General features: G+C 34.2%; 1 protein-coding gene across 2 annotated transcripts; it reads left to right on the top strand.

Moving 5' to 3' along the window:
* Positions 1-596: 596 nt before the first annotated feature.
* On the top strand, positions 597-20993 carry LOC134531784 (uncharacterized). 2 transcript variants are annotated; one of them, XM_063367700.1, is made up of 7 exons: positions 647-803; positions 1871-2013; positions 7888-8042; positions 10007-10057; positions 10292-10537; positions 13902-13990; positions 20757-20993. In XM_063367700.1, the coding sequence occupies exons 1-7, from the start codon at positions 789-791 to the stop codon at positions 20832-20834; spliced, it is 777 nt and encodes a 258-aa protein (XP_063223770.1). In that variant the 5' UTR covers positions 647-788; the 3' UTR covers positions 20835-20993. The 2 variants fall into 2 exon arrangements, with proteins under 2 accessions (XP_063223771.1, XP_063223770.1); XM_063367701.1 differs by lacking the exon at positions 10007-10057 and having other exon boundaries at positions 597-803.
* Positions 20994-21406: the final 413 nt, after the last annotated feature.

The following is a 21406-nucleotide window of genomic DNA, read 5'->3' as shown; positions in this document are numbered from 1 at the left end:
ATAAGCAAAAGGGATATATCTATCAAGGTTAGTAAACATCTATTTGATATTTGATCCTTATTGCACTTGTAATATGTTTAGGCTACATTACCTTTCTAGTGTCAGTAGTAAAAAATATCCTTCGATAACTATCGTTTAACTAAACTTCAAAATCACTTGCGATGTAATTTTTTGTTGCTGTATTACAGAGAATGAATGACTAAAAATTTAATTATTGGAGGTTATGTAACTTAAGGAACAGAACCTATAAATTTAATAAAGATTGGTTGGGTAGTTTCTTCACAAAGATGAGTTTATTTTAACATTTTGTACGGCTGCGCTAGTAGGGAAACTTCCTAACCCACTCACAGACCTCCAGGTTACATCACATGCTTATAACCAATGAATGCAGTGTGCGGAAAAGGCTTATGAGGCGTCGGCTTGAGAGCATCTAGGTCCATCCCTAACACGGACTCCTTCTACAAATACCATTAGTTTTTATTTAGGTTAGGAAAAATTTGTGGACAGAATGCTTCTTATCAAGTCTTCCCGTAGTGTTCCTCTCCCCCACTCAATTTTTTGATCATTTGGTCAGAGCTCAGAGGTGTGGAGGCTGTAGACAAAAACCAATCGTTCTTCTCTTCGCGTCAGCACTTCTAGTAACCGTCTCACGTATTTTCTCTTCTATGGCGACGAAACTGAAATTTGTCGTCTGCATTTACACATAAAATAATAATTATGAAATGTTATGAAAATACTTGTTTTGCTTTACAAAAACTGTAAAATATTTAAAATATAGTTTTTCTAAAATGTTTCGACACAAGGTATTTGTATGGTGCCATTTATTTATAAGCCTAACAAAACTTTTCTAACCTTTAAATTGAATTGGTACTGAAATTGAACAATTTCATGTATAATTGCGTTTATTTTTTCTTCGTAGGCTCATTAAGTAGCAGAGTAACTTTAATGTAAAAAAAATTAGAATGTGCATTGACTTGAAATAATTGGCTATTATGGTTTAGGGGAGGGCTTTAAGTTGGGTTAGGGTAGATCAGCTAAATTAATTACAATTGTTTACAATTTTACCATGCTCTTAATGTAGCTAAAATAAGGGAATCATTATTTTACATGATTTAACGGTATTTTTAATGTAGCTAATCTAACCAACCTTCTTCAGTATTCAACAGTGTTTTAAATGTAGCTTACCTAACATAACCAACCATTGTCATGATTTTACAGACTCTTTATAATGTATCTTACATAACCTAACCACTTGTTAATATACTTAGAGTATACCATCTTCCCCTTAAAGAGAAATTGGAAAACATACCAGAATGTAAAAAATTAATTTTTTTAATGAGAAAAGTCACTGCTTCAGAATTACCTTTCGAAGTGGTGAGAAAGAAGTTGCTGTATTTATACTTTGTACATACTTGCATCTAAAATAGAATGGTTGAGAAAAATTTTTAGTTGATAAAATAATTAGTTTTACTGAAGAATAGCAGCTGACTAAGAGCTTCCGAAAGATAAGTGATAAATTGTAATTTAAATTAAAGTATGGTTAGGTTACATCAGCTACATAAATTGCATATTTTTAATGTGGTTCAGTTAACCTAACTAATATTTCACTTAGTTATTATTTTATTTGTTTTTGTGAAGCCGCTACTCTGCAGGAGCCGCTATCCTTCAGTGCTACCACAATAATGAGACATTTTAATCAGTGGCCCCCTTTTTTTAACGTGTTATATTTTAAATAAACAACGTTTGCTGAGGTTATATTGTTTGTTTGTTAGTCATTTAATATTGTCTTTGAAGGAAATCATTAAAATAATTTATGTACATTATAACATAGTATGTTACGGTATACTTTTATTATTAATAATTTGTGCAGGTGCTACAGAAACTGCTGCTGCAAGGCAGCTTTAGTGCTGTAGCTTTTGTGTCAGCTGATAAGCCTGCTGCCAAAGCAGAACCGCTGAAGCATCATTACCGGAGCAGTGAACTGCCAATCTATCCTGAAGAAACCTTGCGAAGGTATGAAATAACTTTGTCACCAATTTTAGATTTGAGCAAACTGTAAAAGTTCTGTATCACATATCCAAGTTAATCCCTGGATCCTAATGGCATACCTAACCATATTTACGTTGATCCTGTGGTACATGATTCTTGCTGAATTAATTTAGTATGTGGAAAGATCCTGGATATATAACAAAAAATGGTGATAATATGGTGTCCACATGTTCTTGAATACCTACTTGAAAAGCAAGAATTTACACTGCAGAAACTCAGACTGCTGTCCTTCCTATTTTATAAATGACTTTATATAACATTTATTATGTTTTGGTAATCACTAATGATATATGGTTAAGTTTTCTGGTATGATTTAAAAAAGAGCTGTTTACATGTTTGAGAAGTATTTGTGCATTTGCGACAGATTTTATGAACATAGTGTACATTTATTTAATTTTTAAAAATATTTGTGATGGTTTATTTACTTTATTGTGAAAAAGTATCTTATAGTTATTTTTACGTATTTGTGTTTACTCATTTACGCTTGCTTTCGTGTTTTTCTATTGTATTATTGATGGTGGTTCTTGAAAGCAGCATGGTGCAACATCTCATGACAAGGAAATCAGGATAGAAAGAGACAGGTACTTGTTAATGTAAATTTTATAAGCTTAGGAGTTGGTTGAGATGCAGTTGCTATGTGCTGATGATTGGCTGATTTGTGTCATTGGTCAGGAGTGTAAGCTGCTCTGTGATTGGTTGTTGATGGTGTCACAAGTGTAGTTTTTACCCCGTGGGCGAGATGCTGGAGTCGTAGAGGTGGAGTCTGTACCACTTCGGCATCTGCAAGAGTGGTTGAGTTGAGGGGCGGCTTGCCAATTTAATGTATTAATGTATTGAAGAGAAGAATTTCATGCCTGTTTTTGATGTGTAGCACCTTAGCTGTCAGTTTACAGCATTTAGTAGATGTATTTTTGTGAATGGAATGGAAGTCGCACGGAACGGAAATGTGTAACTGCGGTGCTGCCATCTGTGGCGGATGGCACCAACCAAAGTTCACAAAGCCAGAGGGAAACTTTTTACTATTGCCTGTTTAATGAATGTTAACAAGATAGGCAGTATTTTTATAAAATTTCTTGTCGAAAATTGGCTCCAAAGCCGGGTTTTAGTATTTTTTCAAGTAATTTTCCCTTTTATCGGAGCAGTTTCATTATATATTTAGAAATTTCAGTCTGCAAGTGGAGTGATTCGCTAGTGGACGTAACAGCTTTGGCAGCGAATTTTAGCAGTGGGTGCAGAAACGTATGTATGATTCGCGTCAAGAAACGTAGTTAAAACACAATTTTGGTATATTTATCATGCTCAGCATTATTTTAAAGAATTCTGCATGAAATTTTGTGTCCGAGACTTGTATTATAAGTGTAAATGCATCACGAGAACACATGAATTTGCTTGTTATAGAGCTTATAATGTTACATATCTCTCTTGCGAGTGCTGAAAGACTTGGGTCACATTTTTTAAACCAATTTTCTGGTAGTCAACTGGAATTTTACAACCATAGGCGACTGCAAAGGCCTAGAGTAGGATTTTTGGTAAATTGGAAGCCATGCTGACCAGACAATAAATAGTCTCTCAGAAATTTGTACAGTGTGTCGTAAGAAAACAGCTTGTTAATTTAGCGCCTAAGTAATGCAGTGAGGTGTTTGCGCAGGTGGAGTTTTTTTTTCTGCAAGTTTGTGTTTTTTTTTTGTTGTGTACTTGTTTTCATTGTCAGAAGATGGCAGTTATTGTGGTACGCAAGTTTTTCGTGGAGGATAATAAAAAGCTAAAAAACAAGTAACATTGTCTGAGGCACTTTATTTCTGTAATCAATCATTGACAGTAACAATTTTTGATGGACTTAAATATTATATCAACATTCTATCAAAATTTCTTCAAGTCTTTAAGTATATGCAGTCTAGACCAATTTTGAGCTAGCCGAAGGTCTGGAGTATCACACCTTTGAATTTTATCCTTCCTTAGAAAATCGAAATGTGCTTTAATTTTATTGTTTCATAAAGTTATTTTGATCCCTAATGCGATTAAGTATTATTCTCAATCTACGTTTTGTGCCGAGCCGTGTTTCCATTATAAACACTAATTGAGATATTGATTTGTACATGTGTGATATGTGTTTATTTGTTAAAGTAACACTACACATATGTATTTGCATTTTACTGTAGTCGCAAGTACTTTAAGGTTACTTAATTGTTTATTTTAAAACATTTAGTGGCTTTTAATATTTTTTAGCTATTGTGTGATATCGAATTTAGTTAAATTTTACCAGGTTCTATATTTTTGTAAATTTCAACAATATAGCACACAATTGTTGACTTCCTGACCATTATTGTGTAACAAAATATTTCCATTTGTAAGTACGGGAATTTAGCCTTAAAGATACTTATTGGTGCATAATGTTTCAAATCTGCAGTGGAAAACAAATTTGCTTTATGTAGTATTTCAGATTTTGTTAAGTGCCAGTGTAATGTAGGTACCATCTTCAGAAAAAAATTGGATTATAAACCTCTAACATCATGTATGGAGAAGTGATGTGAAGAACTGTGCATAAGTGTTGATATGCATTGAATACACTCCTAGTAGATAATATTTATGCTTTGTATTATTTTCATCACTTTTCTTTTATTTACTGAACCAAAAACACTATGTTTGTCCTTGAAATCCTTAAAGTGACCTTAAACTTATAATTAATATATTTGTGGCCATACTATATGATTATAAGTTGAGTATAAAATAAAAAAAAATCCTGAAGACTTGACATAATTTATTTTTATTGTGATGTTCAAGCCACTAATTTAAAACAGAAAACATCATGTACCACATGATAAATGTATACAGGATCATGCCATCAGGATGAAGGGATTAACTTGGATGCGTGATATTGTAATTGCTTGGCTGATGTGTGATTGTATACTACTTTTTAATAACCTCTTACATTTGAAAACCATTCTGAAACTCAGGTTTAGAAGTACACACATAACTATTAGTTATTTTGTGCAGTGTTAGGTTTTGTTAGCTGGACTACATAGTTTTATAAATGCGAGTTGCTCAGAATTGTCTGGCATAACCAAACAGTGGGTGGAGAAGTATATGGCCAATTCAGCATTGCTTGTTTACTCATCAGCTGTCATAAAATAACATCTACTGTTTTGATGATGCTGTGTGTTCCTGTCAAAAAAAACCGGTGATATGTGAAATTTTCAATGTTGATCAGTGAGTAACAGTGAGTTTCTCCAGTAGAAATGTACGCATCGTTTCATAACAATCATTTACACTTCCCTTTTTCATACTGTTGCGGCCGGGGGTCGTTCGGACGGCTTTAAGGTAGTATGTTAGTGGGCGCCACCACGTAGTGAGGCACGTGGACCCAGTGAGACTCCTAACTCGGGGCGTGACGTCGCCCATGTGAGGCGTGAATTTAATTCCCCCTTGAAAACACCTAGCACTAATTCCTGCCCGCTCTCAGCGTCGGGCACGCTATTCTCTACGCAGTGGGCTCTTAGGCGTCCAACACGCCGTCACACTCCACGTGGTCACACATAGTTAAAAGAATGAAATAATACAGTTAGATTTACACACCTGATTTATTCGGCTAACTCAACTCACACACGTACACGATTAAAACTGCATAAAACGCCCGCGGCACCAATCGGTTTAGGTGTAGTGACCCACCACGTGGTCACATCTCAAATTACTTATTACATGGAAAAAAGACAGATACTGGTCGTAAGACAATTAATTAAACAGTCCCCCGACCGAGAGTAGCTCCGAGGACTAAAAGAAAACAATTTGGAAAAGAATTAAAGTTAAACAGATTTACTTAGCGGTGAAAACAAGCGGTGAGGTCCCAGGAGTGCTGAAGCGTCTGCTCTCGGTCGTTGATGGCGGAAGACTGGGATGAGCTCATGGCTCGGCTAGACTAACATGGCGTCCTCCCGCCGAAACAATTGCCGTTAAAGATATTTCTGAATTCGTGCCACGGAAAACTAAATAACATAAAAAAGATGATTGAAAATTGTTGTGACATTTTCTGAATAACGAAAAAGGATAATACAAATTACAATTATTAAGAATTACATTTAATTATTGTCTGGCCTCGGCTTCCGTCGGGAATGTCCGGAACGCTATTATATTTCAATACACTATTTTAAAATAAAAGTACATAAAGACCCTCCCAGCCGATCTGCCGTTACGTTGCACTTGGGAAACATTAAAACAAATTACACAATTAAATTTAATTATGTTTTAAGGGTGCGGCGCACTGACTCGACAGCGCCCTCTTGCCGGGCGAACACACACGCACGCACACGTACGCATGGGTAAGCGGGAGGTTTGAATGGAGGGTGGGTGGTGTTTGGGCAGTGGCATATCGGATTTAAAAGGGGCCGCAGGCCCGGACGATGTCAATACTGTTGTAACTCATTTATGATGTGTAATCATTTTAGCTCTTGGTATATAGTATTTGGCAGGAGTAATTTCATGAATGGAATGGAAGTAGCATGGGACGAAATGTGTAAACACGTTGCTGCCATCTGTGGAGGATGGCACAGAAATCTTGAAAATAGGCTGACCTGCGTGATTCATACCTATATATGGCTTTCCTGAACAGCACATAGGTAAGAAAATTAAACTTTATAATAGTACAACTATCCTTTAATACGTTATGTTATAATTTATAGTCATAAAAATAATGATAACTTAAAAAATATGTTTAAATTATGACAACACTTAGTTAACTTTGAAATGTGGAGATATCGCAGTGTTAACCATACTGTAGAGTCACAACAAATTGTTAGCCGACCTAATTATATTTGATGTCATGTTAAATGAAAGAATTTTGTGACATAATTATTGCTGTTAATCTCAAATCAGCTTAATAAGGTTAAGGTTTGTTTGTAGGAAGTATTTACAGACTGATTTCTGTTGTTTAAGCAAAAACAAATATACATGCACACACTTAGTTTTAAAATGTTTCAGGTTAGTTGTGTTTTAATTTATCTATTGAACTGCAACCTATAGTTAAAAAAATAAAGTGATAGTGCTGCATTCTTTATGCTGTAGAGAACCAACAACATGTTAAATATTTTTGATGCCAGTTTGTTCCAAGACAATTTTTCTTGCTAATAAATTAAAGGTATTTTTAATGTTGAGATTATATCTTGTTGTGATGATTAACGTTTACAAAGTGTATTTCCGGATAGTTTCACTACCATACACTTTATTTTAGCACCCCGATGTTTGTTAAAGTTAAAAATGTTATGAGTATAATGTGGGGGAACTGGGTTGGTAAGGGATAGCCCAACAAGTTTTATTAATTACTAATATTTACATTACTAATAAATAATTGTACATACTTAAAAATGTTTGATCACCAATCACTTGCACTTAAAAATGTTTATTCGCCCGTCACTCAATGTCTGTCAAGTTCCACAGTTCGCACTCCTCACTAGAGCTAGGCTCGACAGTGATTTACCTTTTACCTTGCGCCTGTCCACACACACACAGCAGTGACGTCACACGTGGACGAGAACATGTCACCCGCTTACAATTACTTTTCCTAGTAGTGCCATGGCTAACCCATGTCTCTCGATATGATCTCGTATTACTCAATGTGGCCTCTTCCTTATTCCTTATCATCCTAAACATTTTTAGGTATGAGCATCACATCTACTACACATATTTCTAATGGAAAGGGGGGGGGGGAGGGATTCACCCAGATATCTACCAAGTTGCATCACTTTTTTGTCTACCAAATGAGTAGTACGTACTTTCTACTTTGTGTTAATTAAGCAAATAATCAATTCATCAATAATGTATGTATGTATATATGTATATTTTTTTCAGAAGTGATCCAAAGATTGAAGAAAAAACTGAACCAACCGAGCTAGAAGTTGGAATTGGAAAAGTTAGGAAGGTTGTGTGGTCTTACTACGATATTTACAAAGAGTACCATGATAAGGCCATTCATGTGATTGACACTGGCATTGCACACACCCAAAGTAAGCTGGTGCTGTAAATGTTTTTTAACATAGTTTTTTGTATGAATCCTGTCAGTTTTGTTTAATCAGGTAGAATCATGATAATAGTTACACATTAAAAATTTAATTTGGTTTTATACTTAATATACAGAGAAACTAACAAATTTTTTTTATACATTGTAACATATTGAACATAGTTTTTTTTTTTTGCATCAACTTCTTAACTCCAACGAGGTAATTTAAGATGGATACATCAGTGGCATTATTCAGGAAAACTAAGGAAGGGATCTGGCATGACCTATGTCAAGGAATCAATCCCTGAATTTGCCTGGAATGTATTGGAGGAACACTGGGAAAATGAATTCAGGGTGGCTGGACTGGAGTTTCTCAACCCTAATATCTCCAGTTGGAATCCAGTGATTGTCCACTGTGCAATCCTGCTCAGTGAATTGAATGTTATTTTTACTGTTTTTGCTGTTCTGTGACTAAGGGCTTGGCCACAATGGATGCGACGAGACGAGACGAGACACTTGGGAGTAAAACAATGGTTTCTTATGTGGGTGGCCACACTGAGCAAGACACGACGTAACGCGACACCTAACGACAAATATCAGCGCGACCATCTCTTAGTTTGCTCAGGAGAGTCTTGTCGCTTGTCTCAAACATAGCTGTAGAAATGTTGATGAGTGCATTTTATGCGAAAATATGCTTATGAGACATGAGCTGAAGTTGTTTAAGTGATCAAAACAAAAGGGATAAAGATAACGATAGAGAGAGATGAACCAAAACTTAATGCTGTTTTCACCCCTAAAAGATGAATTTTGATAAATGGAAAAAAAAAAATACAATACTCAACTTTTTATGCACCTTGTTCTTTAGTTTCTTACCTCTAAATTCAGTAGATTCAGAAGTATTAATTATTCTTTCCAAAAACCATACTTCTTCTTTCGACGGCCCTTAGAGATTTTATATCATAAAATGGTAACATTGAGGTTGGTAGTTTTGATCTAATTATTACCTTTTTATACCTATATCTTTTCTTATGCTTGATTGTCTTTGTCGACATATTTAATTTTCGATTAATACATGAGATTCTGTTTGTATTCACTTTCTCTTCAACATCTTCAGCTCATGTCTCATATGATACTGCAACAGTTCAGTGTGGCCGAGCTGTGGAAGACAGTCGCGTTGCATCTCATCTCGTGGTGTCGCATCGCATCTCGTCACATTTAGCATGGCAAAGCCCTAAAGTTGTGTCTGACACAGGCGCAGCTCTTGCCAGTGAGTAAAGGGGTGTGTGTGGCCTCTCAAGTAGACTTGTTAAAATTTTGTAGAAAAATTAATATATTAATTCAGTAAATGCACTGTGTTCCGGTACATTCAGGACCACGGTCATGCAGGATTATCGATGTTGCAGAATTATCTAACAGCAGTATAGTTTTCACAGAAATAAAATGAATATTAATATGTGGTGCTTATATAAGCGTACTTCTTACAATGACTGACCTGAGTTATACTGGAAAGGTGAGTGATGAGGATATACATATAATGTATTCTAATTCACCCTGCAAGGAAAAAAAAAATAAACTCAAGATTTTGTAACTTTATTTTAAAAATTACATCATTTTACATAACTTTGCAAGAAACTAGCCTGAGTGACATGATTGTATTGGTATTGTGTGTGAAGCTGATTTCATTTCAGTTTTTTTGTTATTTCTTTCTATTGGCTTTTTATCATTCTTGCCAGGATAGATTCTCATGGTGAAGGAAAGTATTTGCAAATATTAACGTAATTGCTGAATTCACCTTTTAATTTCTTCTTTGTCTTCTCTATTACTTTTATGCAATAACACTAGTAGATGCGTTTAAACTTTTCAGGCCAGGCCTATATGTTTCCTAGATTCTTGCTTTAGTTTTCTTTTTCTTAGTTTAGTTATGAGTTTGTGACAGACTCAGTTGCCATTTTTTTTTTTTTTGGGTGCCAGGCACTTTCTCACAGGTGATAGAGAAGACATCCGCACTTCCACAAGTTCAAGGTAACATAGTTGAATCATTATATTAAACATTTAAAGACACTGGTAAAAATAAATTTGTTTTACTTCTTCCTTAAATTTTAATTTCATTAGATATTTACATTGGGAAATTTTTGTTGGTTAAACTACTATATAAAAAAAAAACAGAAGGTAAATTAAAATGTTCTGATTTTTCTGTCAGAAATGGAAATTGTGTGTTACTGAAACTCGTAAATGCATCTTGGTTTGCGTCTGCAGCTACCAGGCAGTTACTGCTGGAAGAAGAAAACTACTTGCATCGATACAGTGCAATTGCGCTAGCGAGTTTGACAGGACTTGTGCTTGGTGCTCGCGGGGGCCGCTTCAAGCGACTGACGTACGCCACGATTGGTGGGCTGGGCATGGCAGCCATCTGCTACCCCAAAGAAGCTAAAGAAACCACGCAGGAAGCAATTCAGCAGGCAAAGAAATACTTCACCATTTCCTACAACTTTATTTATGGAGGTGAGATGAATGGTTGAAGTAATAATGAGTCTGGTTTCCCCCCCCCCCCCCCCCCCCCCCCCCCCCGATAAATAAAATCCATTATGTAGCTACACTTGATGTGGTTTTATAATTCAAAAAAGTATTTTTTTTATTGTTTTCGAAACTATAAAGACCAATTTCTTGTCAACCGTAGCACGAATTGAGAACATGTGTTGGTGTGGTATATAGTTTAAAATCAACTTTTAGATGTAGCAAATTTTCAGAAATACACATATATATATTTAGGCTTTAATTCAAAAATCACTTTGTGTAGTGCTTTTCCAAAACTATGAAAACTCCAAGATTTTGCGCATTGATGGATGTAGCCATTCCTAAACTTTGGACAAATGATAAAGAAAATTAAATTTGTGAGACGTGAAACTCTTCATATATATTTATGTGAAAATAATAATAAAGAAATAAAACCAATATTTACTGTGATTTTCATTGACAAACAATTCATAGACAAGTCTGTGGTGAGTGGTGCTCTGTGGTCAGCCTAAAAACTTCTAGCAGATTCATAAAGGATGGCGAGGTATGAGGTCGAACCAAGATCTGATGGTGATAACAAATATCCTGTATATAGTTTCGCTCATCACAAAGCAATTGTAAATGTTTACTTCTGAACGAAGTTGGATACAATTTTCTTGTGGCATATATGTTCCTAATAGTGAGAAAAGAAGTAATAACACACTGTACATTTTAAAACATTAGTAAAAAAAACATAATAGTGCCTAATATAAGAAAAGAAAATGGGAATAGATATGTTATAGTGGAGTAAAAATTTGGTTTGCATATGAAGCATAGTTATGATATCAGGGGAAATGTAGGTATTCAATGTGAGTGAATATTTGTCATTAACTTGGGCACATGGACCCAGCTTCTGACACTGCCCTAGGGCTGTGACGTTGCCTGTGTGGCTGATGGGCTTGATTTAACCTCCGTCCTTACATACACGTAATATTAGGCCGCTCTGAGCGGCGGGCGTACTGTTTTAATGGTCGTCAGTGGGCTCTTTGTGCATCCCACGTGCTTCAGTCCCTGGACAGGAACGCACGTGGTCGAGCGGACAAAGTACTCTCGAGCGTCTGTTAGGATGGTTTTTATTACTTGTATGTACATAATAGCTTGCTGGGAAATATGCACCATGACATTAACTTTTCGAACTGTTTTTTTATAAGCAAAGGAAGTTTCTTTAACTACCCTACTGTTACCAGTATGTGAATTTTAGCCTATTTTAACAGATGTCGACACCTTTCCGTGAGCCGAACGTGCCTTGCCTCATTCACACCACATCCCCATCTCCACCCATCAACATCCTGTATGTCTACCACTCACTTTTAAACCTCTTGCCAGCAGTGTGTTTGCGTGTGTTTCACTCCGCCATCAAAACTGTGCCGCATACTAGACAATATTTAACTGCCTAATTAATATAGTAATTGTTATTTCTAGTTTTAATTTAAAGCCCAAAGAGTACATATTTTCAGGTTATTACAGTAAGGACGCAGTGACACCATGCGCAAACATTTAGGAACACACCTTCATTTGAGCGGTTTGGTTTCTGAAATAAATATTAAATGTGTGAAGACATAAGTAATATTAATACACTTTATATAATATAATCAAAAGGGTTAGAAGGGTTTACCATGTTTCTACCATCAAAACGTAATTAATCATGACCTAACGGTAATTCGGAAACTTCCTACGGCCCAGTTGCTCTTGACCACCGCACCTCGAGGACATCGACGTTTGTTAATTCCTAATCTCATAGCATCCACCATTCGTATTAGTGATTATAACCTTTTATTTTTTTCTTAAAGGTCTACTCCAGGTGGCAGACTGCTTCACGTAATTATATAATTCCAGTAATGGACCTTTGATGTGAAATGACGATTTGTGACTTTGTAGGCCACATCACATGGTGCCCTTGTCCGCATATAAGCCGATTAATTGCCGTTCGCACTTTTACTGTTGTTATTATTTTTTTAAATTATATGTATTGCATTTACCACTTGTAAATTATGTACATAGTAATAAAAACCTTCCTACCAGATGCTCAAGAGTACTTTGTCTGCTCGACCACATGCATACCTGTCCAGGGACTGAGATTGGATTGGAGATTTTTATTTTGTGCACATATGAATCACAAACCGTAATTCCTCAATCGGATGCACAGCAGATTAAAGTATTCAAGTTTGTGATTCATATGTGCACAGGATAAAAAGCTCAGATTTAGTCTCTCTGCTGCAAAACAAAGAGTAAAAACTTTCATCCTGTTGAAAACTTACAACTCACCTCAGAAATAGTCTATATAAAAATTTCTAAAATCTTTTTTTTTTTTTACTGTAAATCTAGCTTCACAAAATTTGGCAGCTTTATTTTAAAATGTGTGAAAATTTAAAATTATAAAAATGTATGACTCTCAGAACTTGAATCCTGTCATGGTATATGTACACACATACACTACACACATACACACATAATATGTGCTACAAAATCTGTAAAATTTTCAATTCATACCTGAATTTGGTGAATAAAGTACCTACATTCTAACTTTGTTGGAGGTACTAAAATTAGTAATAAGTTGCATGGATTTTATCACCCTAGATACCTGATCTTAAGCTCACGCATTAAATGTGGATGGAAGGTGACAATAGGGTAAAGGCCATTAGTATTGTCACTCAGTGTTACCAGGCTTGGGCTTGGGTACTTGGAAAAGCAGAGTTCTTATTTTGTGTCCTCTTCCCCTTCCAGTCAAAATTTAACATAGCTATGACTTCTGTCTGCAAACTTCTCTGTCCAGATGTATTCTTATTGAATTACTATCTTTTGTTTACAAAGTTTTTATGTTACTACCATCTTTCATCGAAACCTTGAACTGTTTGAAGTTTTTCAACAAGTTCAGATTATACAGTCGCCAACATGACAGATACTAATAAATTTTACCTTTTAACTACTATAAAAATCATTGTCTTAATGGACTGTTGTTAGTCAGGACAGCTTGTCGCAAGTGCATATGGCTAGCTCTAAATGTTGTCTGCTTCTCTTGAAACATTTGAATGTCACTGTGATGCACTGTGATCCTCTTAACTACTAATTGGGTGCCGAATTAAAATTTGCACTCTATTTTTCACGCTCGTAACTTTGCAGGGTTCCTTTTTTTTTTTTTTTTTTAACAAAAATTGAATTTTGTTGCCATTAAATATATGTCCCGCAATTCTTAAACACAAATATCCTATGTGTGTGTTTGTTCTGAATATTTGAAAATATTATTTGGAGGACATGAAATAATTTGTTTGTTTACTATAAATGGTCAATTACAATGCAGTTCTTGGTTTTGCAGTGACACCAGAGGACGTGAAAGAGTCCACTGCAACCTTACTGGCGTCTCCAGCTTCCGACGAGAAAGGAAAGGCAGAGAAAGATACAAAGGTGAACGCAGCCGAGTCCTCAGGGGCGCGGCTTACTAACCCTTACAGCCAGAACACATCCTCTCAGCTGGAGACGGAGTTCGACAGGATTGGTGCCACCGCCAGCAATGTGCAGTATTGGGGCTTTGACTTGCGGGATCTGCCGCCATTAGAGTTCCCATGCTTCTACTAGCATCCCACTTGTGCAGGGTGACCTCAGTAAACCAGCCTGAGTGGACTGGAGTGTGTGACGTCGAGACCTGCATTGAAACACTAAGCGGTGGCTTGCTTTTCAGTTGCTTATTCTGTTTCTTTTATTTGCAGAATGTATGTGGTTTGCCTTGTATCTGTGGAAAGAATGGCTTATTTGCCTTTTATTTTTAATTTATGACATTTTCTTGATACTGTCAGTGAATATTTTTTCTCCTTAGGATCCCAAGTTATGAGGTAAACCATACATGCAACCTCATTGAACTGGTCATGAAAATATTTTATTTATTTATTTGCTTTGTTTGTGCTTAATATAGTTGAACTTAAATTAACCTGAAAGTTAGTTTTAGGAATAATTATTTATTAATCAGCATGATTGTGACATTTCTTGGGAGGTTCTGTTGAAAGATATTTTCCACTACATAAGATTAATATCAAGCTTAAAAGAAATGTTTCTCCTAAAATTTTAACTTGAGTTTGTCTGTTAAATGAGTGTACTAATAGAATTAACATTTATAGTTTAATTTTTTTTTGGTGAGATATACCTCAATGATAAATACAGAAGTTATAATAGATTTTATTCAATGAACTTTTTATCTTTGAAGTTAATGTTAGTCATACCATACATTATGACATTTTAGTGTAAATTCAATTGACAAGTGATATATTTTACTACCATTACAAGTTATCTTTTCTGTTCAATGTTTATCTGTCAAATGCCTACTCATAACTGATTAAGCCCCATAAATATTTTTCGCTTGATAAACAAATAAGTACACTGAATAGAAAGTCATTCTAGTTGTTTGAACAGACTAACATTACACTACTTTATTTCAAAGAAGAAATAAAAAAGATAATTTCTTGTAGAAATCTTATGTACAAACAAAACAAATTCCAGATTATAATTGAAATACCAATAAATGAATATTATCCAATTGTAAATAGCCTTTATAAACACAAATTATTCACTTTCTTTGGTATTTAAATGACTCGTCCCTGCGCTCATTTACCCTCTACAAAGTTGGGAGCTAGTCTGCCACTGCATGCTAATCATAAATCATACATCATAATAATTATCATTAACACCTTATTACTTTTTTTATCAAAAAAATGAGAAAAACTGGCATGAACTTGAATTATGCTATGTGCTGATGTACAGTTCATGTCTAAATTCCGCTATGGGTTTTGAAAAATTGTAGCATGAAAACACTTAGTGATCTAGCTATATGCGGTCCTCAGTAGATAAATGAAAAAAACTGTGCAAGTTTTTTTACATCGTAAGTAGACCTTAATGTGGTAGCACGGAGAACGTCCAAACAATATTCTAGCTCTTGCCTTGTTCTGCGGATATATATAAATCCCACAAGAAAATATCCAGAGTAGTTACGTAAGGAAAACGCATTAGCCAAGATATGAGACCATCTCTGCCAATCCATCTTCCTTCAAATGTGCTGTCTGCAGACCCTGGGGGGGGGGGGGGGGGGGGGGGCTACCATCTTGTTGCAGAATTATGTTAGGCTGAAAGTGCTGAATTTGTGGCACAGTGCAACATGTCTAGATAGTTATTCATGTTCACTGTCTGCTCTTGAAAAAATAAGTGTTCAATAACTTTGTGGCCTTGCGTAACCCCACACCACATTCACTAATATCAAAGTAAGTGAACAACGAAATTACCACAATTTATCGCTCCCGCTCTATCTAAACAGCTAGCAAGTAGAAATATACTCTCATGTTGCTAATACACTTATATTACAAAACTCAGCACACAAAATTTAACAAAAAATTATTTAAAATAATACTGAGCGTGATAGATATAGTACTATTGAATCCCTTATATCTCATTCTAACAGAACTCTTGGTCTCATTAAGTTCATTACCTACTGTCCTACAAATTTAGATTCCACTCTGTCCCTCTTCATTACTCTTATTATATCTAAACTTGAATAATGTTTCATTATTTGGAATAACATCAATGGTACTGACATTGAATAACTCAACAAAATTCTAAACAAATTTTCAAATTATTTAACTCAAAAAACAAATAACACTATTGTTTAAATTCCCTTTTAGGATCTCTGAAGGATAGAACAAACATTCTTGATTCATTATTTATTCATAATTGCTATTATCATTACCTCAATAATTGTCCTTATATTTTCAAAACTAATGGGCATTAAAATTCCCTCCTTCAACAGTCATAAACCACCGCTACTTTGCACCTAAAATAAGAATAATGAATTAGTGTACAGATTGATAACTAGTTACAAGTATGAGAAATATTTACATCCAACCAATAACAAAATACTCCTTCAAACACCCTCTCCAAAGCCCATCCTTAATGTTAACTTATAATTTTATTTATTTCATATATGTATACACACTTATATTTACATTTATTTATATTTATATTATTAGTTTATTCAGATCATTTATGAACAAAGGTTTATTTTGTGTGTATCATGTTAAATCTTATTTTTTGTCTTTTTATTTTACTAATTTATATAAATATGTTTTTATGTCAATATGTTTATGTTTTTTTTTGTTTACGTGTTAATTCATGTCATCCTGTGTTTGTCTGTATTTGATAAATTGGTGATAGTTTGTATTTATTTATTATTTGTTATCACTGCTGATGTGTGGTACTCTCTTTCTCATGCATTAGCTATATGTGGCTGTCCCGTCTGCTATAGTGCCAACGGGATGGGAGTCCATACATTTGCAGTGTTAACCTTGTATTTGTCTATATGTTTTGTGCCCACCTCTTTATGACAAATATCTGTTGGTGAGCATCTTACAGTAAATAAATAAAAAAATAAATTATGAATAGTACTTAGATGTATTGTGTAATATTATACATGTAAGTTAATCCATAAATTTTATGAACTGCAAAGTTTTTGATAGTAAGAAGATATTTTTTCTGACTTTATTTGTTTATAATTGAAACATAAATAGTTTTTACAATTTTATATAAAAATTTGAGGAGTAAGTTGCATTGTACCTAAATTATTACCATTTTCTGATACTGTTATGGAGTGACTACAGTCAAAGGTGTAAAAATTTATGTACGTACATAATAAGCTTATTTTTTTTTATTAGGTTAGCATTATATATTGTGTCTGTTTTAGAATTTTGAGGGTAGCCAGGATTACTAGAAGGAGGGAGAGGGAATATTTTGTATATGCATACCTGTTTCTGTGGGGAGGGGGTTTGCAAGCATGGGGGCCTCGGAATACACTCCTGGAAAACATTTTAAAAGATGAAACTTGAAAACACATTTTTAGACTATCGTAGGATGCTAAGTCCTTTTACAGAACCTTAAATTCTTAGATAAAAATTACCACTTAACACTACCTCTGCTAATCATTTTATCCTAATACGTGTTTAAAGAGAAGGCCTCTCTTTAATACCTATTCTATATTCATTGACCATAAATTTAGTGGTATTTAAGTCATTTCAAGCTGATTAAAGAGGTGGATTATTATTGAAGGGGGGAAAACAATGAAATAACACAACTTCAATGAAAATAAAGCAATTCACACTGGAAATTTTACAAATGCAAACTTTTGTCAAAATTAAGAACATTAAAAATGCATATCTAAAATAAATATTACATTTTCTTTACGGATGGTTACCAGTTCCGCCTGGAAAATAGGAAGATTTTCATATGTACGTTTTACGTACTTAACCTAATCAAACGTCCCATTTATTTGATGTCTATGAGCTAACCAATATATTGTTGCTGACAATATGCATTATGAATGTATTTATTGGATCATACGTACCAAATTAGTGGGGTATTAAAGGTTATATCTGAGTTTTGCCAAGGGCAAAAAGTTTATATGGGTTGCAGGAGGTAAAGTTAATAAAATTTAATGCTGTTTCTAAAACAATTTAAAACCATTGATTTCCAATGGTATTCCTGATATTTTCTTACTTGTAAATATAATTATTCATAATTTAACTGCAGCATATAATTTTCATACCAAAAAACATTAAATTGGAAAACTTTATTTTTTTTACATAATATTATTTGAAGTTTTCATTTTCAACTGAGTCTCTCATTCATCCAAGCAATGCAATGCTAAAAAGGTAAACTTAACACTTACCTTTAAAGAACGTTCTAATATCCATCACAATCACAAATAAAACTGTAGTTCACCTTGCTGGCGCACAACGTACACAATACAACCATAACGACTTTTTAAATTCACATTTAAGTAACCACCTAATCATTGAGTGATGTATGCGCAAATGACCGACAACTGACAATCACTGCCCATGTCATGTGAAAAACTGAAAAGTTTAAAACCCAAAATAACACAACAAAGCAAGTAAATATAACATAAAACACCGAATTGCAAAAAAAAATAGCCTAAACCATTTAGCATCCAAAATGTAACTAAAACATGAAATTAATCATCTATTTGATATTACTTAGCTCAAACTAAAAAACTGTTATCTTTTACTATGTTAAATTCATTGAATGTAATTTATTTAGCATGAATTATGTACCAAGATTTTTGAATATACATAAATGGATTGGAATAAAATGGATATTATGTTGTTTGATCTTGCTGTCTTAGTTACACATTTTATATTAATAATGGTGGCACATTTTTCAAAAACACAAGAATTTGCAATTATGTTTCTGTTTTTCTGATTTGTTCTGTTTTAGACTTGCTTATTAGTGATGATTTTATTGTTTAAGTGCATTATGTGTTAGTCGAGATGAGACTACTTTGATGAAATAAGTATTAAGAAATATTTTAGTTTCATATTCGTTGAATGATACACCACTTTTATGACTAAATAAAAACAATGTATAAATATAAAAACAATAGCATCGAAAGCTCCTGTTTTAGAAACAGTATGTACCTAAATCTGGTCCATAACTATTAAGTATTACAAAATAATAGCAATTAAAATTGTCTAAAAATATTTGGCTCTGGGAAGGGCGCAAGGGGAAAGTAAGGCCTCCCCCCCTCCTCCCCCATATAATACCCTTGTTTAGGATGTGTCTTGTATTATGTTTTTTATTGTTATGTAGGTGTTTCGTGTTAATGTGGCTTTTAAATAGAGAAAGATTCAATAGTAAATTTTTCTTTTACTCATGGTGATATACATAATTGGAAAAGTATTTGAAAACTGACTGCACTGACAGGGAAGGAAGTAAAAACTAATGGTTTTTTTTGTATAGTTTACTTTTAATGCTATGACTGTAGGTAAAAGTTTTTTTTTAAAATTCATAGTTCTTCATATTGTTAAGTTGTCATGTATGTGTTATGAAATTATTGTTTAAATCTTTATATTTTTTTCTTTCCCAAGTGAAATTTGCTTGAGGTGTATTCTCAACTCTGTAATTTACTTTTAATTTTTTTTGTTTATGTATGAAAACGTGGAGTTGTTTTCCATGCGTCTGTATTAATTTTGGAAAAAATCAATGATACAATTGTGAGGAACATTTTAAATTCATAATTAGTATGCAGTTATAAATGAAAACACTTTAAATGTGTAAAATTGGGGTGCTCAGCTTTACTACACAGTGTTGGTGTTTTCTATATAAAAACATTATATTTAAACAGGCGAGTTTATATTTCACCTAAAGAGATGTAATACTTGAATTTCTTCACAGCAATATTCTTTTGGACATGAACAACAAAATCTATCATGTTTTTAATTATTTTATGAATTTAATTAATGCCAAAAAATTTTAAAACTACTTAAACTCCAGTTAACCTCTAGCATTGAAAATCCTTTAACATAATTTGACTAAAAAATTTATGAGTTTTAATAATATAATTGATCTCAAAATTGTAATATTTAGTGTTTTATGAAAAGTGTAGAAACACAGGAAACTGAAATTTGGTATAGGAAATCACAATTAAATTTTTTCCAGACATTCATAGTTCCATCTACTTAGTTAACAAATGTTTATTTAAGCCATTTTTACTTGAATTGTCGTGATATATAAATATATTTTTGTGTGTTATCCTAGTTCTGTATTTCTTTTTGTGTATCCTATTTAATGTTCATGCATCCAAAGTAATGTGTGAATTGTTAGAAATGTCATTAGTAATGTCACTGGCTTGACTAAGTCAAGCAAGTAAAGTGGAAGGTATATAATCTGGCATTTCACGGTTTGGCACAGTCTGTAATCTGGCACCAATCATGCCGCTTGTGTTCAGATTTTTTTCGGGTGTATTCCGGCTGTTGGCCTTGGCCAAAGGTTGCATTACTGTGCTTCCTGCGTTTTTAGTTCACTTAGGCTGGCTTGAGGCAAAGTAGAGTATTTCTCCATTTGATTAACCTGCAAAGTTTTTGCTTGGATTTTAATTACCTGATTCCGCATGCAGCTGTAAGAGAGGTTATCCTTACTGTTGGTTTTCGTTTCAGTTCAGTTCTTCTTTTCTAGCGGGTTGCATTTCGCACCTGGTATTCCCGTTGAAACAGTAGTGACATTTAATAATCCGGCTAAGTTGCTAATGTGGCTTCGCCTTGGTTCCGAACATGCCGGATTAAAGACCTTTTAAGTATGTAGGCTGTTTGCGCCGTCCCTTATTTTGTGTTCCTTTTTTCAGTCGATGGTGCGCAGTCCGGGCCCCGGAGGGGACCAGAGCCTCCCTGCGGACAAAAACTTGTACACTACGAGAAGTTGAGGCGAGCTGTTGTTCTCGTGGCTGGCACCACCATTCAGTATTATGTCCTTTCTGTCGCGCGCAAACTGCCTCTGTTCTGTAGTTTACCTAGTGCAATGTGATGGCTGAAATGGTTTGGTTTTAACTTTTTAAGAAGCATGAATAAACTCAAAGAAATTACTGCTGTCTCATGTTAGATTTTTCATCCTCTGTGAGATTGAAACCAGTGTAGCAGAGCTATTTTTTTTTTTTTTTAGTAAATTATTGTTTTGAATTGTGGTCAATCTGTTAGCCGTGTTAATGAAACCATGTTTAACTTGCCATTAAGTACTAAATTAAATTGCAAAGACAAGTGGTATCTAATTTTTATTTATCCTAGTAATATTTTTGTGTACTACCTACAACGAATATGTTGAAAAATAATAGCACACATTTTATTTGTCAGTTTCTACATCCAAACATTTGAAAACTTAATGGTCATGATACAATCATTGGGTTACACACTAGTGTTGTTTGCTGGGTGGAATGATGTTACATGTAGTAAAGTGTGGGGGCCTTTTTTTTCCTGATGATATTGCTGACTAGGTGTGATA

This window comes from Bacillus rossius, chromosome 5, assembly GCF_032445375.1.
Source record: "Bacillus rossius redtenbacheri isolate Brsri chromosome 5, Brsri_v3, whole genome shotgun sequence".
NCBI lineage: Eukaryota > Metazoa > Arthropoda > Insecta > Phasmatodea > Bacillidae > Bacillus > Bacillus rossius.
This window is presented reverse-complemented; position numbering and strand designations above follow the sequence as displayed.

Bases quoted from the DNA above. Each gene is read 5' to 3' on its own strand.
- LOC134531784 (XM_063367700.1), top strand. The intron at 8,043-10,006 runs GTAAGCTGGTGC...TTTGGGTGCCAG, and splicing joins TGGCATTGCACACACCCAAA to GCACTTTCTCACAGGTGATA. The intron at 10,538-13,901 runs GTGAGATGAATG...TTGGTTTTGCAG, and splicing joins CTACAACTTTATTTATGGAG to TGACACCAGAGGACGTGAAA.